Source organism: Candida theae (assembly GCF_024610275.1).
Source record: "Candida theae strain CBS 12239 chromosome Unknown scaffold15, whole genome shotgun sequence".
Lineage (NCBI taxonomy): Eukaryota > Fungi > Ascomycota > Pichiomycetes > Serinales > Debaryomycetaceae > Lodderomyces > Lodderomyces theae.
This window is the reverse complement of record NW_026261353.1, coordinates 19863-45853: the sequence shown is the minus strand read 5'-3', so window position 1 is coordinate 45853 and position 25991 is coordinate 19863. Positions and strand designations below refer to the sequence as shown.

At 41.0% G+C, this 25991-nt stretch overlaps 10 protein-coding genes across 10 annotated transcripts; 7 read left to right on the top strand and 3 right to left on the bottom strand. All coding sequences in view use genetic code 12, as the record gives it.

The window, feature by feature from the left end:
* Positions 1 to 14: 14 nt before the first annotated feature.
* On the bottom strand, positions 15 to 2351 carry ORC1 (origin recognition complex subunit 1; the record flags this gene model as incomplete). The annotated part of the gene is made up of 1 exon (XM_051755068.1): positions 15 to 2351. One exon carries the CDS (start codon positions 2349 to 2351, stop codon positions 15 to 17), a length of 2337 nt encoding a protein of 778 aa, XP_051610850.1.
* Positions 2352 to 2600: 249 nt separating this feature from the next.
* TEM1 (Ras family GTPase) lies at positions 2601 to 3264 on the bottom strand (the record flags this gene model as incomplete). The annotated part of the gene is made up of 2 exons (XM_051755067.1): positions 2601 to 3168; positions 3236 to 3264. The coding sequence occupies 2 exons, from the start codon at positions 3262 to 3264 to the stop codon at positions 2601 to 2603; spliced, it is 597 nt and encodes a 198-aa protein (XP_051610849.1).
* A 592-nt stretch (positions 3265 to 3856) lies between these two features.
* On the top strand, positions 3857 to 4627 carry RPS1 (40S ribosomal protein eS1; the record flags this gene model as incomplete). The annotated part of the gene is made up of 1 exon (XM_051755066.1): positions 3857 to 4627. One exon carries the CDS (start codon positions 3857 to 3859, stop codon positions 4625 to 4627), a length of 771 nt encoding a protein of 256 aa, XP_051610848.1.
* An 832-nt stretch (positions 4628 to 5459) lies between these two features.
* KGF57_000582 (uncharacterized protein) lies at positions 5460 to 9952 on the top strand (the record flags this gene model as incomplete). Its single annotated transcript, XM_051755065.1, has 2 exons — positions 5460 to 5474; positions 5597 to 9952. The coding sequence occupies 2 exons, from the start codon at positions 5460 to 5462 to the stop codon at positions 9950 to 9952; spliced, it is 4371 nt and encodes a 1456-aa protein (XP_051610847.1).
* Positions 9953 to 10778: 826 nt separating this feature from the next.
* RPL6 (60S ribosomal protein eL6) lies at positions 10779 to 11598 on the top strand (the record flags this gene model as incomplete). Its single annotated transcript, XM_051755064.1, has 2 exons — positions 10779 to 10790; positions 11080 to 11598. The coding sequence occupies 2 exons, from the start codon at positions 10779 to 10781 to the stop codon at positions 11596 to 11598; spliced, it is 531 nt and encodes a 176-aa protein (XP_051610846.1).
* Positions 11599 to 12015: 417 nt separating this feature from the next.
* Positions 12016 to 13323, top strand: KGF57_000580 (peptidylprolyl isomerase; the record flags this gene model as incomplete). Its single annotated transcript, XM_051755063.1, has 1 exon — positions 12016 to 13323. One exon carries the CDS (start codon positions 12016 to 12018, stop codon positions 13321 to 13323), a length of 1308 nt encoding a protein of 435 aa, XP_051610845.1.
* A 563-nt stretch (positions 13324 to 13886) lies between these two features.
* On the top strand, positions 13887 to 16985 carry HMG1 (hydroxymethylglutaryl-CoA reductase (NADPH); the record flags this gene model as incomplete). The annotated part of the gene is made up of 1 exon (XM_051755061.1): positions 13887 to 16985. The coding sequence occupies one exon, from the start codon at positions 13887 to 13889 to the stop codon at positions 16983 to 16985; it is 3099 nt and encodes a 1032-aa protein (XP_051610844.1).
* A 270-nt stretch (positions 16986 to 17255) lies between these two features.
* Positions 17256 to 19001, top strand: STR2 (cystathionine gamma-synthase; the record flags this gene model as incomplete). Its single annotated transcript, XM_051755060.1, has 1 exon — positions 17256 to 19001. The coding sequence occupies one exon, from the start codon at positions 17256 to 17258 to the stop codon at positions 18999 to 19001; it is 1746 nt and encodes a 581-aa protein (XP_051610843.1).
* Positions 19002 to 19042: 41 nt separating this feature from the next.
* Positions 19043 to 22709, bottom strand: WAR1 (War1p; the record flags this gene model as incomplete). The annotated part of the gene is made up of 2 exons (XM_051755059.1): positions 19043 to 19428; positions 19694 to 22709. 2 exons carry the CDS (start codon positions 22707 to 22709, stop codon positions 19043 to 19045), a joined length of 3402 nt encoding a protein of 1133 aa, XP_051610842.1.
* Positions 22710 to 23758: 1049 nt separating this feature from the next.
* On the top strand, positions 23759 to 25705 carry MNS1 (mannosyl-oligosaccharide 1,2-alpha-mannosidase; the record flags this gene model as incomplete). Its single annotated transcript, XM_051755058.1, has 1 exon — positions 23759 to 25705. The coding sequence occupies one exon, from the start codon at positions 23759 to 23761 to the stop codon at positions 25703 to 25705; it is 1947 nt and encodes a 648-aa protein (XP_051610841.1).
* Positions 25706 to 25991: the final 286 nt, after the last annotated feature.

Genomic DNA, 25991 nt, shown 5'->3' with positions numbered 1-25991 from the left:
ATATAGAGATTTATTTATAGAAACTGTGATATATCTTGATCTTTTTTCAATACCGACCCCACTTCTTCTTCGCTGACGTTGAGTATCACCATTCTTCTTCTTTCACTTGAAGAGTTTTGATGATTGATTAATCCTTCTTCCACTAATGCATTCAAAATATACTCAAAGTGATGAACTCTAATATTGATCTGCACCTTGTCGCCAAGCTTGGCCGTGTACAACAAATCAAACATTGAAGTGTCTGTTAGGAAAGGATTCGATGATGTGAACATGGCCATCGAGTTTTTCATCTCATCGATTATATCACCCACTGAATTTTCCGCTAGGCCACTTCGTCTTGCTCTTCTCAAAAGTGCTGCAAGGAAAAGCTTTGCTGCAAACGGTAAGGTGTTTAAGCACTTTGCTAATGGCGAGTTTACACTTTCGCTGATGGCTTGAGATATGTGCGATATCAAAACATGATACGATCCTTTGCTCTCATCATTGTTTTCTAGATATTGTTTCTCTGCAAGTTCAACGGCTCTACGACAAATTGTCAAAGCACGTCGAGCGTCCCCACTAACACTAGCAACTTTTCTAGATGCAAACCCAATGGCATCTGGACTTATTTCCACCTTGTGCTTACTGTTCCTCGTCAACAAATCAAGTCTGTGTTGGATTATTGCACCGAGTTGTTGATACGTGTATCCCTTGAACTGAATTCTTCGCAACCCCATTCTTGATGAAATTTTGTTGGCAAGAACCCTCTCAGGTAAATCCATGGTGTTTGCAACAGCAATAACAATCAACTTGGATGTGGTATATGTTGGCCAGTTGAAGAAATTGTACATGACATTTTGCTTTTTCTGGGCTATCTGATCCAATTCGTCCATCATCACCACCAATGGTTTTCGTTTGTCGTCGTTTCTTTTGAAATACTCCTCTAGCAAAATTGCAGCGTTCGCGTCTGCCACTTTGTCACCGCCAGTTATGTGCTCCCAAAGCATACTATAAGCAACGGTGGGAGCTAGCAATTTTAATCCGTTGATTTCAAGAAAATTGAATGGCTTGACGTAGCCTTCCGTTGCTAGTTCGTTCATTTGCTTGATTACATCTTTGATGGTTGCTGTTTTTCCCATACCAGGAACTCCACTAACGTATATGCAGCAACCAGTTTCTTCGTTGATTGCACTTTCCAAACTTGCGTAAATCATCAGAAACTCATCTTCTCTACCGGGGAGCGAGTTTAACCGTTGCGATGTGTGTAGCTTCTCCTTTACTTCTCTGAATGCTTCCGAAGTTGGGTCGAGCGTTCCATCTAGAAGTCTTTTGGACGGAGATGTAAACGAAGGTAATTGTCCTTGGTTTTGCATAACTCTTATTTTCCTACGAGGAGTAACCACTGAGTATATGCTTTCAATTTCCGAATCAGCTGCCCGGGCAGCCTTGGTGGGGGACAGTGGCTTGCTTCGGCTAGGTACAATTTTTCGTTTTCGTGGGGATGGTGTGGCTACCTGCTTGAGCTTTGACTTTGACTTTGACTTTGACTTTGACTTTGACTTTGACTTTCTACCTGGTATTTCCTCAACATCAGAATCTTCAAAGTCGTCACTCTCTTCTTCGCTTTCCAGGATTGGATCTGAGTATTCTGACTCGGAAGAAGCGGCACCGAGTTGCGGTTTTGCCTTGTCCCTCAGTTCTGTTGTAGTTTCCTTCTCGTTTGTGTCGATGCCTCTACGCTTTGCATCCACTGACTTCGCAATGTGGCTCCTTTTCAGCCCAGAGTCAAATAGAATCCCCTTCAACGTGTCTTGAAAGTGATCAGAATCTTCGGTAAATTTGAGCATAAGCTCATCATAATCGAAAACCTCAGAGAACTTGTCCTGCTCGTTCGTCGCTCTACGGCACATAAATATTGGTTCCACATCCTGGTGCACCCCCTCGAGCTTTCCAAATTTATTTTCAGAAAAAACTTGCACATGTTTGTCTATTTGATCAGGCTTGATTTCATCAAGATACGGTGTTATTAAGATCTCATTGTCGGCGATGTCAACACCGGAGGGTATTGATTTGATTTCACTTCTTTCACTGAACCAGATTACGAAAATCTCAACAAAGTCATTGATACCAAACCGTAAATCTTTGATTAAGGCAATGTTGGATTTGCCATCAGCAGTTACAAGAATTGTTTCTCCCTGTTTCACTTGAAATTGATCACATTTGCGTTGTAGAATAAGCTTGTCTGGTGATGATTTAGTTGATCTCCCTCCTCGGTTGGTTCTTCTTGCAGGAGTAGTTCGAGAGGACGAATTGTCTTTATTTTCAAGTTCAGAACTAAAGACAAGTTCCCACCCTTTGTATTTAAGGGGCATAATTGATAGCTATCGTGAATGTCGGTGTTTTTGGAAGACACCTGTAGTCTTGCAGTGTGCGGCTTCCTTTATGTAAAGAATGGAAAACGCTTTACATGCAGGAAAAGTTCGATCAGAGACGCTTCAAACTGTTAGCCATGCAGATGAATATATTATATGATTTACCCTTTCTACTTAGGATATTAAAGAAATGAATACGGTTCGTTAGATCGTTAATAGTTGACGAAGCACACGCACAGGTGCTTTCCCTCATTTGAAAATCAATATTGGTTCTCCAACATTGACAATTTCATCTAAATTCAATTTCAAATCGAATGCTTTTGACAATATTATTTTGAAGATCTTTTGTACGTTGATGGAATGACTGGTTGAGCAAAAAATGACAGGCGCTTTCATTGCTGCTCCAAACTTTTTAGCTTGTTGTGTAATTTCAATTTGGTCTTGGAAGGATAAGTCTATGAATTGGTCGTACTTGGTACCAATGAGGAATGGGATGGCTGTTTTGTTGAATCCCCTCACTTGGCGATACCATTCCTTAATGGAGTTGAGGGTCGACTTTCGAGTTAGATCAAACATAAACAAGATTGCAACCGCGTCATTTGACACCAACGGTAGCATATTGATGAACTCCTTCTGCCCTCCAAGATCCCATATGGAAAATAAGATTGTTGTGTTTCTAATTTGTATTCGTTTGTCCATGAAATTGACACCAAGAGTTTGTATATAGTCTTCATCAAATGATCCTTCGACATATTTGACCATTAATGAGGTTTTCCCTATTTGTGAATCCCCTATCAAGCCTATCTTCAATGCGACCCTGTTGTACTTTGGTTAGTATTGAGTTCAATCTACAATTGTCTGCAAAGAAAACATCGAAAACATACTGATTGTTTTGATCTTGATCCTCGTCCATTGAGAAAAGCTTGATTTAGTTTGCTTGTGGTGTAGGAAGCAGCTGTAACTGTTGTTGAGAATATATGAGTAAAGAGCTTATGTGACTTGACGGCGTGAGTGTGACAAGGTGATCGTGACAACTGTTGTCTGTCCTGATAACGCTGGTGAAGCTTGGTCTGGTCGGAAGATCGCAGTTGGTTGGTATCGGAAGTTGTCTCAAAAGCAAATGGTGGAGTTGTTTACGTATTGAAATGCATGCACGACCAACAGGGCTCAGCCCTACGTGGAAATCACATCACGTGTAACAATAAGCTTGTTTTTATTTATTTACACACACAGGTATTTTTCGGTAGCGCAAGGAACACTGTTGTCTTGCTCTAAGGAAATGTTCTCGTGATGTATTGCGTAATCTATTACATAATGTATAGCGCACTACTTATGTAATACATATTGTCCTCACTCTCACATAGGCAAACAGAGAGAGAGAGAGAAAAGAAAAAAAAAAAAATTTTAATACTGTTAGAGACAAAACCTCTTTTATTAGAATTAATTTTTCAAAAGTTTTCTCCTTTTTCCCACTATCTTCCTAATACAACTGACAGCATCAAAACATGGCAGTAGGTAAAAACAAGAGACTTTCCAAAGGAAAGAAGGGATTGAAGAAGAAGGTCGTTGACCCATTCAGCAGAAAAGACTGGTTTGACATCAAAGCCCCAACCACTTTTGAAAACAGAAATGTTGGTAAGACTTTGATCAACAGATCGACTGGTTTGAAGAACGCCGCCGATGGATTAAAGGGAAGAGTTTTCGAAGTTTGTTTGGCTGACTTGCAAGGTTCAGAGGACCACTCTTACAGAAAGATCAAGTTGAGAGTTGATGAAGTTCAAGGTAAAAACTTGTTGACCAACTTCCACGGTTTGGACTTTACTTCCGATAAAATAAGATCATTGGTTAGAAAATGGCAATCATTGGTTGAAGCCAACGTTACTGTTAAGACTGCTGATGACTATGTTTTGAGAGTATTTGCCATTGCCTTCACCAAGAGACAACCAAACCAAATCAAAAAGACCACTTATGCTCAATCATCTAAATTGAGAGAAATCAGAAAGAAGATGACTGAAATTATGCAAAGAGAAGTTTCCAACTGTACCTTGGCTCAATTGACTTCCAAGTTGATTCCAGAAGTTATTGGTCGTGAAATTGAAAAATCTACTCAAACCATTTACCCATTGCAAAACGTTCACATTAGAAAAGTCAAGTTGTTGAAACAACCAAAATTCGATTTGGGTTCATTGTTGGCTTTGCACGGTGAAGGTTCCACTGAAGAAAAGGGTAAGAAGGTTGCAGGTGGTTTCAAAGATGTTGTTTTGGAATCAGTTTAATCAAAAGCGGTGATTTCCATTAGCACATTTTTTTTTTGCTGTTTCATAATTTTGTAAACTATCCAATAAAACATATATATATATATACGAGAGGATATCGAGTGACTGTAGAGTGGAGTGGTGACAATTGAGATAGAAGAGGTCAGCATGATGAAGTGCTTTACACTTTGAAACCAAGGGAGTGTCGTAACAATCGATTCTGTGACTTTCTTTTCTCCGACACCAACTGGGAAAAAAAAAAAATGAAAATGACGTAGAACAAGGTAGCAATAACACAAACACGAGGCCACACAGCCATAAAATTCTAATATTCTCTTTGTATTAGATTATCTTTGGTATTTCTTTGCCTTCTATTAACCTAATTGCTCTACTAAGTAGACAAAAGTCCCTGTCTACTGTGTTTCAAGTGCTTATAATTCTCAAAGCTTAAATAGTTTATAGTAGCAAAGTTAGGAAAAAGAGCTTGTTTGAATGTACATAGTTGTAATACTCCTTTGTTTCTTCTTAATGCACATTACACAATACAATTTTTTTCTTATTGTTTTTAATCTTAAATTTTTGGAATTTCATCATTTTTATATTCTGCATTCAATTGCTGTTCCTACTAAGACAAACAACACATAAACTCACTCGCATTCATTCTCTCTCTCTCTCTCTCTCTCTCTCTCTCTCTCTCTGTCTCTGTCTACTGATACGAGTATCTTCTTCTTAAGTCCAACACTAGCTAGAATTCAAACACAATTCATCAAATAGCTATACACGTTATCAAACAAACCTCATATACCAAACAATTTTTTACTGGGTTGACTCACTAAGCTCATAGAATTTCTTCATGATTCAAAGCCAAGTATGTATAATTCAGCACAGCCAGAAGAATTGCACACGCTACATAAGGAGTAGCACAGTTGGCATTGTTTTTGGCAATGCAGCACACATGTGTCTCCCGGCTAGTACTAACATCTCGTTTAGGATCGTACAGACCCAGGAGCGAATGCTGAGCCGGCGTTTGCTGGTGAAAAGCCAGGTAAAGACCAATTCGAGGAGCAAAAGAAGAATCTCGACAAGAATGGGCATCCTGGAGGAGACTCCAAACACCCCAACGAGAAACATGACAAAGGTGACTCGGAAAAGGGGCGTCATGCTGGCTTTGGCGGAAACAAAACCGACGTCGATGATCATAATAGAAAAGTTCAAACCGGAGCACCTCAACAAACCAAACCACAAGCATCAACTGCACCCAAGCCCAGACCATCCCAACACCCTCATGGAAAAGTTCATATAAGGGATCAATTGACTTTTTCTTGGAAACAGGTTGGTGGATGGGATGTCGATGAAGACACCGACAAGAAGAAGTTGTTGAAAAATTCCAAATCAGTTGAAGGGTATATTATCGACCACTTCTATGGTGATTGGTATTGGAACACTTCACTTATGCTAGGAACATGTCTTTTTGCTTGGTTGGTGGCCAGATTGGGAGGTGGTATTTTATCCTTGGGACTTGTTTTGTTGTTTACAAACTCTGTCTACCGCGGAGAGTTTAGAAGATTCAATCGTAACGTTAGGGATGACATGAAAAGAGTCAAGGCAGACAACAGATTGGTCAATCAATTGGAAAGTATGGAGTGGATGAATTCGTTTTTGGACAAGTTTTGGGTCATTTATATGCCTGCTTTATCTGAACAAGTCATGTTCCAGGCCAATGAGATTTTAAAAGATCAGGCACCCGGTTTTGGTATTGAGAAGTTGTCGTTGGACGAATTTACATTGGGCTCAAAGGCACCCCGTGTAGACTCAATAAAGTCTTACCCACAAACTCGCCACGATGTTATTGAAATGGACTGGGCATTCTCATTTGCTCCAAATGATACCGATGATATGACCAAAAATGAAATCAAGAGAAAGATTGATCCAAAAGTTGCATTGGGTGTTACTGTTGGTAAGGCATTTATTTCCAAATCGTTACCAATTTTGGTTGAAGATATGACATTCACTGGTAGAATGAAGGTCAAATTGAAGCTTTCGTTGAATTTCCCACACGTCAAGATTGTTTCTATTCAGTTTTTGGAACCGCCAAATATCGATTATGTTTTGAAACCTATTGGTGGAGATACCTTGGGTCTTGATATCATGTCATTTATTCCAGGTTTGTCCAAATTCGTTAATGGTATCATCCACTCGACTTTGAGACCCATGCTTTATGCTCCAAACTCTCTCGATATCAATGTTGAAGAACTCTTGGAGGGTCAGTCAAATGATTCTATTGGTGTTATTGCCGTTTACATCAAGTCTTGCAAGAACTTGAAGACAGGACAAACAACAAAAGCCAATAGTATTAATCCGTACGTGCAAATCAAGGTGTCAAACAATGGTGATATTGACGAAAGAACCAAAGTCAAGAAGCAGGTTAATGACCCAATATTTTTGGAACACAAATATATATTGGTCAACCAATTAGAAGGTAATTTTTTCAACTTCAATGTATTCCACTTGTTGGAAGATCAAGCAGATGACCAGCTCATTGGTAACTGTGAGTTCCCCATGGGTGAGTTTTTACAAGAAAACAACCAGACTGGTATTGTGAAGAATATCATGGAAGGTGGTAGAGTTGTGGGGAAATTGGAATTAGACATGAAGTACTTCCCCACAATGCAACCAATCGAGCTTGATGATGGAACTAAAGAGGTTATCACTGATTCAGAAGTTGGTATAATGAAGCTCACCTTACACGAGGCAAGAGACTTGGATATTTCCAAGTCTGTTATTGGGTTATTAAATCCCTATGCAGAGATATATGTCAACAACGAGTTGGTGAAGTCGTGTCGTAAATTGAGGCAAACTAATGAACCTTCATGGGAACAATCTTTTGAAAGTTTAATCACTCAACAAACTGAGACGTCGATTCAAATCCTCGTGCGTGACACTGTTGACAACAGCATTGTTGCCAACTTACAAGCTAACTTGCAAGACCTTGTGTTTGAGAGTGGAAGAGGCCAGCTGTGGATCACTTGTCCAGCACTCTCTGAGAATTCACCACCGCCTCAAATTCGTGTTAGTGCCAGTTGGAAACCTTTGGCAATTGATGAAGAAGCTAGTGCCAAGGTTATAACTCCTGCACCAGTCGGTGGTATTCGTATCCACTTGAGAGGAGCTAAGGGATTGAAAAACTTGGAGTCTGTTGGGTACGTTGATCCATATGTCAGAGTGATTATGAATGGTAAGTTGAGAGGTAAGACTGTTACTTTTGCAGAAACTGTCAACCCGCAATGGAATGCAGTTTACTTTTTGCCAGTTTCAAACCCACATCTGCACTACTTGTTGGAGATTATGGATGCAGAGCCTGAGGGTAAAGACAGGACCTTGGGTACTGCCGCAATCAATGCTGCTGACTTTTTGAGAAAGAATGCTGAAGGTTATTTCCTTGGCTATGATGGTGCTGAAGAGATTATTGAGCAACCCGTGTTGTTTGAAGGTGAGCCCTGTGGAACGCTTTTCTATTCTGTTTCCTTTTTCCCTACCATCAATGCTTACTCTTTGTCAGAATTGCATAATTTGGACGAATATGAAGAGCAAAAGCGTTTGAAGGAAAAACGCGAGGAAGAGCAGTACAAGAAAGATGAAGAAACTTTCAAGAACAACCCTGGACAGTATGAGTGGATTGAGACTGAGGAAGATGCTATTGCCGAACCACCAAAGATTAAGCTCAAGTTGGCAGATGCTGTTAAATACAGGGCTGGTGATATGGCGGTGCATCTTCTTGGTGGTAAGTTCCACAAGAATGATGTGTTTGTGCAAACGATTTTTGATGAGCATGCGTATCCATCGGGTGTTTCTCCAAAGGTTGAGAATAGACAAATAGTTACAAAGTCCACCGGGGAAACTTTTATTAGAGATTTGCCCAATTCCAAGGTTATCTTTAGAATCACAAAGAAGGTGGAGGTGACCCAAAAGAAGGACATTTTGGTTGAGAAGACCTTTGATACGATTGATCTTTACGAAAAGTCTTTTAAGAAACCAATCACACTTCAAATTGGGCCCAAAGATTCTATTAAAGTTCAGCTCGAGTACATTCCATCGATTGCCAAGTTGGCCCCATTAGACACCATTTTGGATGTTGGTATTTGCAAATTGGAAATCATTGGCGCTAAAAACTTACCTTCAGTTGATAGCAATGGTAAATCAGATCCATTGTGTGTTGTTAAATTGGACGGTATTGAGGTGTTCAAGACCGACAAGAAGCGTAGAACTTTGGACCCACTTTGGAATGAGGCTGTTGATTTCCCTATGATTTCAAGATCAAGACAAGTTTTGCTTGTTGAAGTGTATGATTGGGATCTCACACACGACTTGGAATTGTTGGGTATGGCCAATCTCGATTTGTCCAACATTCCAGCGTTGACAACCACCCCCTTCACAGTCAACTTGGACACACAAGGAACACTTGATTTGAGAGCAACTTTCTTCCCAGAATACGTCAGACCACCTGTTGAATCCAAGGAAGCAATCCCTGTTGATCTTAGCATGGTGCATCAAACTTCGATGAAGGCAGTAGGAAATGTTGCTGATTTTGCAACTGGCGCTGTTGGTACAGGTCTTGGTGCCGGTGCTGATGTTCTTGGTAAAGGTGACAGGTTTTTCAAAGGCTTGCGAGGAAGTAGGAAATCTAAGAAGGATGGTGATCTGGCTAGTAAGGCTGATGACGACAAGTCAGTTGCTCCAAGTCAAACTGGGGAAAGTGAACGCAGCGGTGTCAAGAGTGATAAATCACAGAAGCAACAAGATGATGGACAGGAAGGAGGACAAGAAGATATTCCGGAAGAGGAGAAAGAATTCAGAGAAGCTCAAGATGCAGAGATCTCAAGTGTTATTGCCGCACCAAACATTCGTGAAGAACCATTACCTCCACCACAAAAGCCAATTCTTGGACACAGTAGGAATGTTAGTAGTGCTACAGAGGCTTCTAGCTTGAATGGCCAAGGTGCAATCCCTGGTAGACTTACAATTGTGGAGGCAAAGGGTTACAATAATCCAACCTTGGATGTCAAGGCTGTGTTGAAAACCTCTACCAAGGAGAAGACATTGTTGAAAACTAGAGACGCTAAACATGATAAGCATACAAATTCGTACAAATGGAGCGAAAGTGTACCATTTAAGGCAGCTCCTACAGCACAGTTGATTCTTACCGTCAGGCAGTCCCATACTTTTGGAAAGAATGAGACTGTCGCAGAAGCGGTGGTCAATTTAAGTCATTACATCAATGTCAATGAGAACATCTCCATTCCTACGGGACATGGAGAAGTTGTAATTAATTTGAAATACTTTACTTAAGTAGTTTATTTTGTGTGCAAGTATAATAATTTGAGTTTCAGTAAGGGATCAATTGTATAATTAAGATTCTTTGAAAAGTAGAGAGCAAGCAATGACAAGTGTATTAATAGTTGAATTTGAGGTGTGTCGCAACAATTTCCATTGATATTTATGCAAAAATCAATGCAATTTATAGACTAAGCTAATCTTCAACAACAAAGTTTTACTTTACAGAGATAAGACTGTACTTGCGGCCTGCACAATCCTTGTAACTAGTATTCTCTCACATCTGGCACGGAATGAGAACCGAACTTCATTTTATTGTGCTGTTGAGAGAATGAATTCCTAACTGAGCTGACTATTGGGCCAAAAGCCCGCCAGTGGACAACATTTGAAGATACCCAGGCGGTATTTTAGACTCGTAACAATCCCAACAGCACTAGTTTGCCTCTCACAACCGAGTTTTACGAGGTTTCCTAAAAACTTACTTGCATGGTCGGTTGCAAAAATTGTATTAGGGCTTAGCCCTACTGGTGTCATGACTTGTTTCTCACATAACACAAACAATTTCATTTTATTTTTTTCTCGTTCAAACCGCGGGCACACTCGCGCGAGAAAGAATAGTCTCTCATGGGTATCTCGTCCCAGCGGCAAGGTTTTTTCCCTCCCTCTGTCGTGTGCGCCTGATTGAGCTATACACTCTTGCACTGTTCGACCCTTTTTGTAATTTTTTTTTTTTTCTTTCTTTCTTTCCAAGGTGAATCCATTTACAGAAGAAAAAAAAAAAAAAATTTCGAAATAGTCTACCATAGTGTTTCCCAATATCATACATTCATCAAGATCAAAAATGAGTTCAGCAGTATGTTTACAAGGTCCTATATGGACGCAATGGAGAGTCTGGGATATGCCACCTGGGAAGAATTCGTTGTTTGGTAACAACGACTAGGGAGAGCTTTATGTTATACATATTTCACCAAGGAGTGGAAGTGCACATATATGAGGGAAAGACCAAGAAGTTCCTGTTACGTCAGCAAGCGAGTATAACCTTAACCGTCACCCCATGTTGTGTTGCTGATTCTCAGAAGATGCACCCCCCAGAAGTCCAAGCCATATCTGTTTAATCTGTATACTAACATTTCATAATCTAGGCACCAAAGTGGTATCAATCTCAAGACGCTGCCGTCCCAAAGCAAACTAGAAAGACTTCTCGTCCACAAAAATTGCGTGCCTCATTAGTCCCAGGTACTGTTTTGATTTTGTTGGCCGGAAGATTCAGAGGAAAGAGAGTTGTATACTTGAAGAACTTGGAAGACAACACTTTGTTGGTCTCAGGTCCATTCAAGGTCAACGGTGTTCCATTGAGAAGAGTCAATGCTAGATACGTCATTGCTACTTCCACCAAGGTAAATGTCGAAGGTGTTGATGTTTCGAAATTCAACGTTGAATACTTTGCCAGAGAACAAAAGCCAAAATCCAAGAAATCTGAAGCTGAATTCTTTGACGAAGCTCCAGCCAAGAAGGAGATCAAATCAGAAAGAGTTGCTGACCAAAAGACCGTTGACGCTGCCTTGTTGTCAGAAATCAAAAAGACCCCATTGTTGAAACAATACTTGGCCGCTTCTTTCTCTTTGAAGAACGGTGACAAACCACACTTGTTGAAATTTTAAATTGAAAAAAAAAATAAACTTACATGGAGGGGTTTTTTACGATAGAAGGGTATCATGAGCTGTATACGTTTTGTCAGAGAATGAAAAATGTATAGAGGTCATATTTTGGAAATACTGTATTTTAGTTACAATTTATCCAATAAACGGATTCATTTAATGTAATATGTGTGCTGTAGGTTACTCTGTAGTCTGTGTACAAGAGGAGTTTTGGAGTTTATCGTGGTGTCGTGGTCTTTTGCATGGAGGAGGTAGTCACAGATGCAAGGGGGGAGGGGGTGGGCCCACGTGAATGCTGGCTAAAGATGCGAGAGATTCTATGAATTTCCATCGCATCATCTGAAAAAAAAAAATTGAAAGGCATCACAGAATTTCGGCATCACCCCATCAGATATTGAGAGAAATTTTAGACACTATACCATGTCACAATTAACTCCTATTGCTACTTATAACTTGGCACTTATGCCATTCCAGCCACTTCCAGCTATTGAAGAGGATTTCCCAGTAACTATTAGGCTTACTTTGGCTTCTTTGGACCCAGAAGCAGTGGATGATAATGCAGAACCTTCTACATTGAGAATATTGAAAAAGACAGTTTTTGGCGATGATGAAGATGAAGATGAAGATGATGAAGATGATGAAGATGATGAAGATGAAGAGGAGGACGAGGAGGACGAATTAGATGACGAAGAGGAGTCCACCAAGAAATCAAATGGTTCGAAGGATGATGAAGATGAGGAAGACGAGGAAGATGAAGATGTTGAGGGTGATGTTGAGGGTGATGATGATGACGAAGACGAAGACGACTTGGACGAAGACATTTCTGAGTTTGTTGTTTGTACTTTGTCCCCTAAACATCAATACCAACAAACCCTTGACCTCACCATTACTCCAGACGAGGAAGTGTACTTTGTAGTCACAGGATCGTACCCAATTCATTTGACTGGTAACTATATCGAGCACCCAGCTGACGAAAGTGACGAAGAGGATGAGGAGTATGGTGATTACGATGATGAATATGACTTGTCCCCTGATGAGGATGAGATTATCCATGGAATTGATTTGAACGAGGATTACGATGACGAAGAAGAAGACGACGACGACGACGAATACGATAGAGAAGAGTCTGCAGAGCCAGGAAAGATTCAGGAAATACAGGACGAAGAGGAAGCTACTGCCAATGGTGAGCAAGCCTCCAAGAAAAGAGCTTTGCCTGAGGAAGAGTCAAAAAAGTCAAAGAAGGCAAAGAAGAATGCCGCAAAGAAAGAAGAAAAGAAGTCTGTTCAATTCTCTGAGAAATTGGAACAAGGCCCCACCGGGTCCACCTTGGCTAACGAAACAAAGGAAAAGAAGGATGCAGGATCTGATAAATCCACCAAAGACAAGAAGTACCCAACAAAGACATTGTTAGGAGGTGTCATCACCGAGGACAGAAAAACTGGTTCTGGCCCCACTGCAAAATCTGGAAACAAGGTTGGTATTAGATACATTGGAAAGTTGAAAAATGGTAAGGTTTTTGACAAAAACACATCAGGCAAACCGTTCAGTTTCAAATTGGGTAAAGGCGAATGTATCAAGGGGTTTGATCTCGGAGTTACAGGTATGAGTGTGGGAGGTGAAAGAAGGGTTGTCATTCCCGCCAAAATGGGTTACGGATCTCAAGCTTTGCCAGGAATCCCGGCCAATTCAGAGTTGACTTTCGATATCAAATTAGTCTCTTTGAAATAGACACGAGTTTAGAAGAGTAGTGATAAAATCTTAGTTTTTGTAAAATTTGTTATGTTTTTAAATGTCGCCGTAATCGATCACTTTCTTTATAACTAGGCTGAGGGTTACTTTGAAAACACTCCCTATTATAGCCATTTCACTACTTTCTTCCCACTAGTTTTTGCTATCTAATCAACACATCCCCTTCAGCTTTGCTATTATCATTTGTTAACGCTATACGAGCAACGAATCTAGAGTGTCACCAGTATTGAGTTCACATCTCAGAGTAATATCGGGACGAATACGGGTACCACGACCAAGGCAGTCACAACGACCATTTTTCAACCACTGCGTATAATAAATTCAACTCCACCCGCACAACTACAACTCTCCGCAGACCAAAAAGATCAAAACCTAAACGAGGGACAGACACGTATTGAAAAAAATTAAAACGGGAAAAAGAGAAAAAAAAAGAGAGAACAAAAAAAAAAATAAAAAAGAGAGAAGTCGTTTATTTTTGTTGAGAAGAGAGAGGACCTGAAATTTAAAGAACAACCCTCCCACACTAAGCTCGGGCCTACAACATGCTACATTTCTTACAACAGGTCACTGGAGACTTGGCCAGGGCGGCAGCTCATAAACCTATTCATTTCATAGTTGTACCGGCATTGTTAGCCTCAATTGCATACTTGTCGATTATCGATGATTATATCCCTGACTTGTCATCGATCACTAATGAGAATGGACTCAGCTATTACCATGCACCAGGATCGGGACTGAAGGTGACAGATTGGATACCGGTATCACCTGCAGAATTGGACACTGAATACCAGAGTGCTAGCCATTTCACTTTGGTACCATTGAGGTTCAGAAGGTTCCACAACTCGATTCCAAGAGTTCCAGGTTCGATTGTGATTAGCGGGAATGAACAGGCCATTCTCGTGGACTCAAACAAAGTAGAAAGTGTATTACAGAGTACCAATAGGATTGACAACGATGGGATCCTGTGGAAGGTAAGGAACGATCACAAAATCGCTCGATTTTATGACAGTCTAAAGTATGTGATCTTCAAGGTTCAGGAGTCAATCAAAAAAGCTGACCGGTTTGATGTTGTGTTGATCTTTGTTGCTTACTTGGCAATGTGGTACACGTTGTTAAAGGTGTTTTATGACATGAAGCAGATTGGCTCCCAATTCTGGTTGGCTTTTTCCACTTTGGTATCATCAACATTTGCGTTTTTATTTGCATTGGTGGTTTCAAACAAGGTCCTCCAAACAAAAGTGTCATTTGTGAGTCTCTCGGAGGGTGTTCCATTTCTTGTTGCCATTATCGGGTTCAAACACAAGGTTTCCATTGCGGGGTTCGTTCTGAAATCGGCCACCGTATCTCCAGATGACGTGCCAAATATTGTTTCCCAAGCGGTATCATCACATACGTTAAGCATGTTCCGCGACCACATTGTTGTCATTGGAGCCATGCTTGCTTGCGCTGCTTATGGGAATCATCTTACCGGATTGAGGAACTTTTGCATCCTTGCCTCGTTGATACTAGCATTTGACTTGCTCTTGGTTTGCACATTTTTTTCAGCAATTTTAGGGTTGAAAATTGAAATCAACAGGGCTCGCAGAACGGATGATTTGAAGGAGGCGTTGGAAGAGGATGGAATTTCTTCATTGGTTGCAGCTAGAGTCGCAGAACAGTCGTCATCTATTGAGCACCCGAATGAAACGAATTTCTTTTCTTCAAAAGATTACTCAATCCTTTCATTCAAAGTTGCTATGAGTTTAGGTTTTGTTGCATTTCATGTGTTTTGGTTGGGAAGCTCGTGGTTGTACAATACCTCTGATGCTGGCATTGACTTTAACGCATTCAGCTCCATTTTAAGAGCATCGCCGGCTGTAACCGAATCATTAACCAATGAGATATCAATTGGAAAATATGGCACTGTTTTGACCATTCTTCCAACCAGATTTTACATGCCATCGGGTTTTGCAGCTCAGGTGGAGGATTTTATTTATTCAACTTTGAGTAAAATCAGTGTTGCTATACAAGATAGATTGTTGTCAAAGGTTTTGGCGTTCTGTTTTGGGGTGTCATTGGTCACAAACATATACTTTCTCAATGCTGCAAGATACCAAGTTAGTGCCACTTATAAGTTACTTGATAAGGAGATATCACGCCCGCAAGCTCGCGCATCAGTGTCTGAACCCGTTACAACTACAGTTGCTCAGATTGAGTCAGTTGAAGACGTGGAGGAAGTTGGTCAACCAGGCACTCAGTTGCCACTTGAGGAATGTGTTAAGGTATTGAAAGAGGGCAACGTCAAAAACTTGAATAACGAGGAAGTCACTTCCTTGGTTGTGGGAGGTAAGCTTCCCCTATACGCATTGGAGAAGCAATTGGCAAGCAACAAAAGGGCAGTCGTTGTGCGTCGTAAAGCAATTGCCAAGTTGGCGAATGCACCTGTGTTGGAAACGAATCGTTTGCCTTATGCGCACTACGACTATGACAGAGTATTCGGAGCATGCTGTGAAAATGTTATTGGCTATATGCCAATTCCAGTTGGTGTAGCAGGACCATTGATTATCGATGGTAAGCCATTCCACATTCCAATGGCCACAACCGAAGGGTGTCTTGTTGCTTCAACCATGCGTGGTTGCAAAGCTATCAATGCAGGTGGCGGTGTAGAGACTGTATTGACAAAAGATGGAATGACGCGTGGTCCTTGTGTTAGGTTCCCCACACTCTCCAGAGCTGGATCAGCCAAATTATGGATTGATTCAGAAGAAGGACAAAAAACAATCAAAAAAGCGTTCAATTCAACCTCAAGGTTTGCTCGTTTGCAGCATATCCAGACTTCTTTAGCCGGCTGCTTATTATTCATACGTTTTAGAACCACGACTGGTGATGCCATGGGAATGAATATGATATCCAAAGGTGTTGAATACTCTTTGAAGTACATGGTTGAGGAATGTGGTTACGAGGATATGGAAATTATATCCGTTTCAGGAAACTATTGTTCTGATAAAAAGCCAGCAGCGATAAACTGGCTCGAAGGTAGAGGTAAGTCAATAGTGGCTGAAGCCACTATACCAGCTGATGTTGTTACCAAAGTTTTGAAATCGGACGTGGATGCATTGGTGGAGTTGAATATAAGTAAGAATTTGGTTGGTTCTGCCATGGCAGGATCTGTTGGTGGTTTCAATGCACATGCGTCGAACTTGGTCACTGCTGTATTCTTGGCATGTGGTCAAGATCCAGCGCAGAATGTCGAGAGTTCCAACTGTATTACCTTGATGAACAAGAACAAGGAAACTGGTGATTTACAAATCTCTGTCAGTATGCCGTCTATAGAAGTGGGTACGATTGGTGGAGGTACTATTTTGGAACCACAAGGTGCAATGTTGGACTTATTGGGAGTACGTGGTCCACATCCAACCAATCCGGGCGACAATGCCAGACAATTGGCTAAAATTGTTGCTTCGGCGGTGTTGGCAGCGGAGCTTTCTCTTTGCTCGGCACTTGCAGCTGGCCATTTAGTTCAGTCGCACATGCAACACAACAGGGCAGGCGCATCGACCACTACCTCAACAGCAACCACAAGTGCTCATCTGAATGGAAATGTCAAAGAGTCAGATTTAAAAAGATTGAAAGAGGGCTCGGTCACTTGTATAAAGTCGTGAAGCTAAAAAAAAAAAAAAAAAAAACAGAAAAAAGTAATGTAGATGAAAGGTTTTCTTTTTGTTGCATTTTCGAGGTTCTTTATAAGGCTTGAAAGATTAGATGTCGACTCTATATCGAAGATTCTGTAGAGTGCTCTAGTTGTGTAGTTAGTACGTCAAATCCCCAACTGTGGTTTCCTTAGTCATGCCGAGGGAGAAAAACAAAAAACAAAAAACAAAAAAAAAATAAAATAAACAATTTGATGAATCACAGTCTCCATAATCCAAGCTATGCCGTCACAAGAAGTGGGAGTTCCCATACCCAATGTGCCTCATGCGGTGTCTGTAACGTTACCTACGTGGGAAGCCACTGTTGGTTATGAAGAAGGCGAGGACTGGGTCACCAGCAAGATGAGCTCGGGGTACCCAAGATTTTTCATTCATCAAATAATTCAAAAATTGTGCCGGAAACTAGAAGCAAAGTATGGTCGTGAGGGGGAAGCGTGTCTTGTGTTTCCGAGCTACAAGGTTGCAAAGAGATGCCGTCAATTTATCAAAGAAAAGTACGAAGGCGATGCGCATGTTAGAGTCTTACAGTTGAGCACAAGTGAACCTGTGAATGATTACGAGCGATTGACAAAAGTGGGTACAACAATTGGCGTTGTGTTTTTCCCAAAAGCTTTGTTCCCGTTGGCCAAGAATTACTGGCAGCATTCAGGGGAGGTTATGAGTTCAAGAATGGCAGAGTATGTGTTGAAAGAGTTGTTTGAAAATGATAAAAATTTGCAAGGCTTGAAGGGTAACTGGAAACAAGCATTGCAAGCGCAAAAGATTCAATCCAGATCGCCATCGATTACAGCATCTCGGGCTAGTGGGCGTAGCTCTGACAGTCAAGTGAATGAGGAAGTAGAAAAGGAGTTCAACACCTTTATCGAACAGAAATATGGACGTGTTTTGGATTTCAAATTTGCCAAGGAGGCAAAAAGCGCATTGAAGAGACGGATTTGTGGGAAAGTGGACAAAGATCAAGATCCAGAGTTGGAGAATATCGAGCACCTGAAGAGAGGAAAGCATTTGACCCCATCGGATGTGTACTTGTGTCCGTCTGGTATGGCTTCGATTTTCTTTGCCCATCATGCATTGTTGAATATTTCCCAAGCACCGGGAATTTCTGTGTGCTTTGGTTTTCCCTACACTGATACGTTGAGCATTTTGAAGAAATTCGGACCTGGTGTCAAGTTTTTGGGAATGGGAGATGACGAGTCTTTGAACCAATTGGAAAAAGAATTGAAAGATGGGTTGAAGATTATGGCATTGTTTTGTGAGTGTCCCTCCAATCCATTGTTGAAAACTCCAAACTTGAAAAGGATAAAAGAGTTGGGAGACGAGTATGATTTTGCTATTGTTGTTGATGAAACTGTGGGGAACTTTATAAATATTCACGTTTTACCGTACGCTGATATGGTTGCATCCTCATTGACAAAAGTGTTTTCAGGCGACTCAAACGTATTGGCAGGGTCACTCATTTTGAATCCATCATCGAGGTACTATTCGAAGTTGAAGCAGTTTTTTGATGCGGAGTACGAGGACTTATTTTGGGATGAGGATGCATTGTGGTTGGAGCGTAATTCAAGAGACTTTGTTGATCGTGTTCGTATCATTGATGCAACGACAGAAAAAGTGGTTGGTTTACTTGTAAAGAATCCCAAGATTGCTCGAGTTTACTATCCCACTATCGGTCCTTCAAAGAAGTACTATGACGAAATCAAGAACGAAAATGGTGGCTACGGAGGTTTGGTGTCGTTTTTATTCCACAAGCCTGAAGACGCTGTTTCCTTTTTTAACAAGGTTGATCTTCACAAGGGACCTTCCTTGGGTACGAATTTCACATTGGCTTGTCCTTATGCAATTCTCGCCCATTACCAAGAGTTGGACGAAATAGCTCAATGGGGAGTCGACAGAAATTTGATTAGAGTTAGCATTGGATTGGAAGATCCGGATGATTTATTAAAAAGGTTTCAAGATGCGTTAGATTAGTAAGCTCTGTATAGATAATAAAAATCTTTGAAACGGGTAAATTACGTATGCCCTGGGAATTTAACGTGCATGCACGGGCTTGGTGGGTCCTCACTAAGGAAATCAAATGTCAAGTCAACTTTCCCCACGTACCAGTAATCACGATGGGTTTCAAAATATTCTTGCCATCCCCTGATATCCTTTTGACACTCCTCTTTGTCCAATCCCCTTAAATCGTACGTGTATTCGTCAGGTTTCATGAAGCATCCCGTGACAAATACTCGGGCTGCGTCTTTGCCGACTAAGTTGTGATACGATCCCTTTGGGCCGTAAACGGCTCTATTCGACGACACATCGTATACACTACCATTTATTGCAAGTAGTATTGCCCCATTGTTTTCACCTGTGTATGTAGACAATTGGCTCAAACTGAGATGTTTATTGGGTTCTAATATCTTGTGGTGCCAAAACCTCCAATTGATATACTTGCCGTGGTATCCCCAAGTTGAGGTAGATGTAAACCAGTATGATAACACAGCATTGAAAAATAAGATGCCGCCAATTATACGAACGATGTCAAGGACATTGAAGTTCTCTCGTGCCATGAAATCTTGAACATCTACGCTGTGAGTGAATTTTTTTTTTTTTTTTTTTTTTCTTTATTTTCCAATTTACGCGTTTTCGAACTTGTCTACTCTATTAAAATGTCTAACCAAAAAAGACCTCGTCTTGCATCTGATTCCAATGGGCATTGTTACTGCTGAAATTTATTCTATCAGTAGAGTCTGTGCTCAACAAATTTGACCAGAATTCATCATTCAATACCATATATGAGTTTTCAAGTTGATCTGGGTTGGCGAGATTTGGATTGAAATTGTGGGGCTGAGGATTGTTGCCATTGTTGTTGAATACACTCTGACCCGTGTTTCCGATACCCAGAGCATTCGACAACAGGGGGATTCTAAACTGTCTGTAGTCAAAACTGCCCGGCGAGAGCCCTGTGTGCTGCTGCGTAGCATTAGGTTCAAAAGGATTGGTGGTTGATGAAGTGGCGACCGGTCCAACGCTAGAGTTTATCCCTGTGTCGGCGCTTGGCACGTGATTCAAAAAAGATTGATGTTGTAGCTGTTGCGAGGGTTGAATGACAGGTAGTTGCAAAGGCTGAAACGGGATTGAAGATGGCGGTGGTGACGTTACTTGGTTGACCGGGGTATTGCCAGCAGATGTAAAAGGTACTTGTGACCCAATTGGCTGGGGAACCATAGTTTGGGGAGTGCCTGGGTTTTCCTTTGACTCAGAAACCGTTCTTGGACGGTCACTTGGATTTCCTTCGCGTCGATATGATGCAGCAAAAGAAAGAATGTCCAATGGAACACTGTGTGCCTCGTCTCTCGTTAGGCTCAGTCTACCCCTCGAATCTTCAAAATTGGATGTGACTCGATTTAACTCCACCGTTTCTCGGTTATTGGGTTTGAAATTTTGCGGTGTTTCGCCATTCTTGCGAATCAAATCATGCACTTGTGTAGCATACGTTTGGATAAACAACTGCAAAACCAATCTTGTCTTTTTCAACAAGTGGTTCGTTGGGTGCTGATTATGTGCCTGTTCCACCAAGTTGCTCACTCTTTGAATACAAACAACTGCGTCACGGGGGACCAAGTCCTTCTCGATATGTGATGGAAGCGACAAGATTAAGAACCTCAACCTAAGCAACATCCCACCGGTATACATCACCCTTGACCCAAACGACAATGGCATTTGCGCAATTTGATCCGAGCTCAACTTGTTATACTCATTCAATGCTGCGAGACAAGAGTTGGTGCAATTTGAAATGGCCTTGACTGCAGCTGCGCTCAATTGCGACTCCTCTGGCTTGAAAATGTAGCTCAAATTGGGCTCATGCAAGTATGCTTCGACAGAATATAGATACGACAAGAAAACATGGTCATCATCATCGATTTTCTTTCTCAATTCGCTCAATTGACGCTGCAACTCCTGAATCATATACTGGGAACTGGAAATTCTTCTATCACTAACTTCAGGTGAATGAATAATATGATGTATTTTCTCCAATGCGGCGTTTATCCTGGCAAACAAGGCCAATTTTCGGTACTTCATCTCCGGGGAATTTTCAAGAGCTACACAACACTCTTCAACATATGGTGTCCACTTGATATATATAGCTCTTCTAAGTATGAGGCAAATGCTGACCGTACTGAAATATATGATCAACACTAGCGACTTGTACTCATCGCTGGTTTTCTGCTCCGGATTCTTTTTCAATGAACCGTCATTATTGTCAAATGAATACGAGGGTCTCGCGACTATTCCCAAATCGTGTAAAAGAGAAACACAAATGTTATTTAGCAAATGGTATCGGCGTTGTCGGAACAATTCTGGTGAATTGTAATACAATGTCAAAACTAACATGCTCTTTATCAACTCCACCGTCTTTTTACCCACAACCATTACTTCATCACAAACAGACCTAATCGCTTCATTGTCCACGAGTAGGGCATGGTCAATCTCTGACTGGGTCAGCGTGGTATCGACTACGTTACTTGCTGCCATCACTGCATTGAACAAAAACGGTTGCTCCTTGCGTAAAGTATCTGCGGTCGCATCGGCTGGGACGTCTATGAAGGGCAAAAATGAAAGGATTCTGCTTCTGTACAACTGTAGTCTTCTCTCTGCTTCCGGCAAGGTTAAAAACCCCTTGGAAACAACGTCTGGTACGACATCGCTTTTCAACATTCTTGTTCTTTTGTTTGCCAAGTTGTTGAGCTCATTTGTTAAATCAGTCAACTTTGACGACGTTTCAGCCAAAGTTGTTATTTCTTGTTCGAGGTCCGACTTGGAAACAAATGGGGGAGAAAACATTTCTAAAGAAGATTCTGGTTGAAAATCGGAATGTGTTTTTCTATGAAAATGATTCCTATGGTTCAATTGCGTCTCTAATGTGAGGATTCTTTGTTTCAAAGCAGCGATCTCTTCGTCCTTCAGTAAATGGGGTGATGACAAATTTGGTTGACTATTAGCACCATCGCTTGTTGATTTTGTTGGAGATGAATTTTGCGAACGAGGGTTTGCTGGGTTCAAGTTGCTAGATATGGGCGGCACAGTCGAGTTATGATTGCGATTTTGAGACGCGTGTACTGGAGAATTAGCTGATGTTGTTTTGGGGTTGGCTTTACCTCTCTTGTGTGATGATTTTTCAGAGTTGGTGGGAGCTCCAGCAGCTGCAACACGATCGTCACCTTCCTCCTTAAGCTTTTCTTCTGCTTCTCTTCTCTTTGCCTCAAGAATCTCGGACTTTTTTCTGCGTTTTCTTGTTTGGTTGAGATCTATTTCACACCTTCTGTTGGCGTTGACACATCTAATACAGGGCTTACTTGGGTCCTCGGGGTCAGACGGGGTGCATTTAACCTTCAATGCGTGACAACTTTTACAAGCAATTGACCTTCTTGTCACCTTCGTTCTTTTATTTGACTGTTGGGATTGAGGCAGGTCTGAGCCATATTCGTGATCTTGATCAAGATCGTCCTCATACTCGGATCCCTGACGTTGCAGTCTCCTCCTATTCTCCAATGGGGATGAAACCCCACTGTCATTCTCCTCGTGCGTGATATGAGAAATGCCGACTCTGTTGTCTCTGCTTATGCTGCCAGGCTGTGGCGAAGATGATGTATAGTCAACCGATCCTTCGGCGTTGTTGCTTGTAACCGACATTGTGTAAAAAAAAATAAAACAAAGACAAAAATAAAAAAAATTAAGCCAATTAAAATGAAGAGGTACACGGCTGAAAACCGGCTGGGAAATGGGAGACTTGGTTTGGTGGGTTTGAGTGGCAGAAATAATGGGCGGTGGTTACAGTTGGTAAGTGGTAAAGATTGGTAGAGCGAGCCTGGAGAATTGTGGTATATCTTCAGTGCGAAATGATTGTTGATGTTTCGTGATATCCAGTTAAAATAGCTCTTGTGTTTTTTTTTGTTTTTTTTTTTTGCTCTCTCTCTCTCTTTTATTTTTTTTTTCTTTGAGGTTTTGTTTTGTTTTGTTTTGTTGGATGGTTGGTTGGTTGGTGACGGTGGGTGGTGATTTTGTTGATTGCACGTGAAGAAAATTGTTGAATCTACATATATAACGTTATATGGTCAATTACATGACACTTTCCACTAGGAAGGAAATTTCAAATGAGGTAAAAAGATCGTTCAACTAAGAACTTGCCAACAACTGTACATCTGTCATTGTGATTACAGCTTCAACAGGTGACGTGGGTGTATTGGAAACAACTGCAACCAACGTACAAGCAATTGAGAGATCTAGAGGGTTCAGTCAACATGTGGTGAAGGGGAGATATCTAAAAGAACTAACTCTAGTGTCGACAATTGCCCGAGATTTTACCATGCCTGTTTGATGAAAAGGGCAACAGTGTCTTGAAGATCTGGTCAAACTTCAATCCGCCCATTCTCTTTTACATCGACACGGCAAACTCCCGTCATATCCCTCCTTCTCTCGTAACTGTATTGCTGACGTGTTGTTACTGCCATATTTATGGTAGCGTCGTGTTTAGTTTGTTTTTTTTTCGATAATTTCTCCTGTCAATAGTGTAAAATGATTGACCTGACCCACAAGAGTAAAACGACACATAACGTGAGAAATTACCGCTTATATTAGTACAATCTCGTCTTGGAACCTGTATTTATGGTCCTTACTTTACCATTGATACCCAAATTTATATCTCATAGGTCTAACATAACCACACAATAAACCCAATTTTGATGTCTTTGAATTTCGGTATCAGCAATATCTCGAAAGGCAATCACGATTCATACAAGGACAAACCGGTGTCTAAATCACTTCCACTATACTACAAAGATAAATCGCCCTTCCATCCAAGAAATCCGCACAGCAAACGAAAACAGAAGGTTTTTATGTTATTAAAAGGCTTCATTTATTCGCTAGGCTTGTATATTGTCTACTACCTAGCTAGAAATCATTTATTTCTGTCGTCAGACTCGTCACATGTGTTTCAAATATTCAATTCAGGGACACCGTCATGGAAAACTGCGCAACTGGAAGTTCGACAGGCAATGTTGGAGTCCTGGCATTCGTATGAAAAGTATGCTTGGGGGTATGATGTGTACCATCCTATCAAAGAACAAGGTGAAAACATGGGTCCACAACCTTTGGGTTGGATGATTGTTGACTCGATAGATACATTAATGATAATGGATTGCAAAGAAGAAGTTGAGAGAGCTAGAAAATGGATAAAAGATGATTTGGATTATAAATTTGACTACGCGGTGAATACTTTTGAAACCACCATAAGAATGTTGGGAGGCTTGCTATCGGCATTCCACTTGAGTGGGAATGATGATGTTTATCTTGATAAAGCTGTTGGTTTGGCCAATTCCTTACATGGTGTGTATGACAGTGCCACTGGCATTCCATACTCCTCAGTTAACTTGAAATCCGGCGTTGGCATTAAAAACCACATGGACGGCGGTGCGTCTTCTACAGCTGAAGCTGCCACAGTGCAATTGGAATTAAAGTATTTAGCCAAATTGACTGGGGAAGTGAATTGGTGGGAAAAAGCGGAAAAGGTTATGCAAGTTCTTGAAGCAAATAAGCCACAAGATGGGTTAGTGCCTATTTATGTCAATCCAGATACCGGGAAATATCAGGGCAACCTAATAAGGTTGGGTAGTCGTGGGGATTCTTACTATGAGTACCTTTTGAAGCAATATTTGCAAACAAGCGAGGAGGAACCCCTATATTATGACTTGTATCGTGAGTCTGTTGAAGGAGTTAAGAATCGCCTAGTGAGAAAATCTTTCCCCAATGAATTGACTTTTATTGGTGAATTGGATAAGGGTATTGGCGGCCCGTTTTCACCTAAAATGGATCATTTGGTATGCTTTTATGGTGGATTATTAGCTGTAGGAGCAACCAATGGGTTATCACTCGACGAAGCTAAGCAACAAAAGTGGTGGAATGAAGAGAGGGCTCTGGATTTCAAATTTGGAGAGGAATTGACCTACACATGTTATAAGATGTATCATGATGTTGCGCCCACTGGGTTGTCTCCGGAAATTGTTGTTTTCAACGAAGACACCACAAAGGAACATGACTTTAAAATAAAACCATTGGACAGGCATAACTTGCAGCGTCCAGAAACTGTTGAGTCGCTATTCTATCTTTACAGATTGACTGGGGATGCCAAATATCGTCGATGGGGTTATGAGATTTTCCAAAACTTTGTCAAATACACAAAGGTGGTAAATAAGCACGGCGAGGTTAGTTTCGCTTCCTTGAGCGATGTTACCAGCTTGAATTCAGACGGCTCGCCAAAGTACAAGGACAACACAGAAAGTTTTTGGTTTGCGGAAACCTTGAAATACTTGTACTTGCTCTTTGACGATGAGAACAAACTTCCATTAACAGAATACGTTTTCAACACCGAGGCCCATCCATTCCCAAAATTCCACACGAATGATCATTTGAAAACAGGCTGGAGAAGGAAGATTGATGAATCAGTCAAGCCAAAAATAAGAGAAAAGCCTGTGAAAGGAGGCGCCAAACCACAAATACCCCAAGCACAGCCTGTCGATGATTCAATTGAGAAGGAAGTAGAAAGCGCTTTAAAGGAGAACCCTAAGTTGGCTAAGGATGATAAAGAGGGAAAGAAGAAGAAGTTGAATGAGCTTGTAAAGGAAATGGAGTAGTGTCGTGTATTTATTGTCTGGTTTTGTTTGTCTGCGACACAGATGAGAATAAAAAATATTCTTACGTCATCAAACGATTTTTTTAATTCTCATTTTCTCTCTCTCTCTCTTTCTAACCAAAGAGTGGCTAATCTGAAAACAAAAGGAAGACTTGCATAAATCTGTACACGCCTTGTTTTTAAAGTCGATCTATTCTGTTCAACTTCCAAGCTTCAAAACAAGCAAACGGTGTTTCCCGAGTCTGTCTTACCAAAAGCTGTCGTCCCCAGATTCAACTTGATTGTCG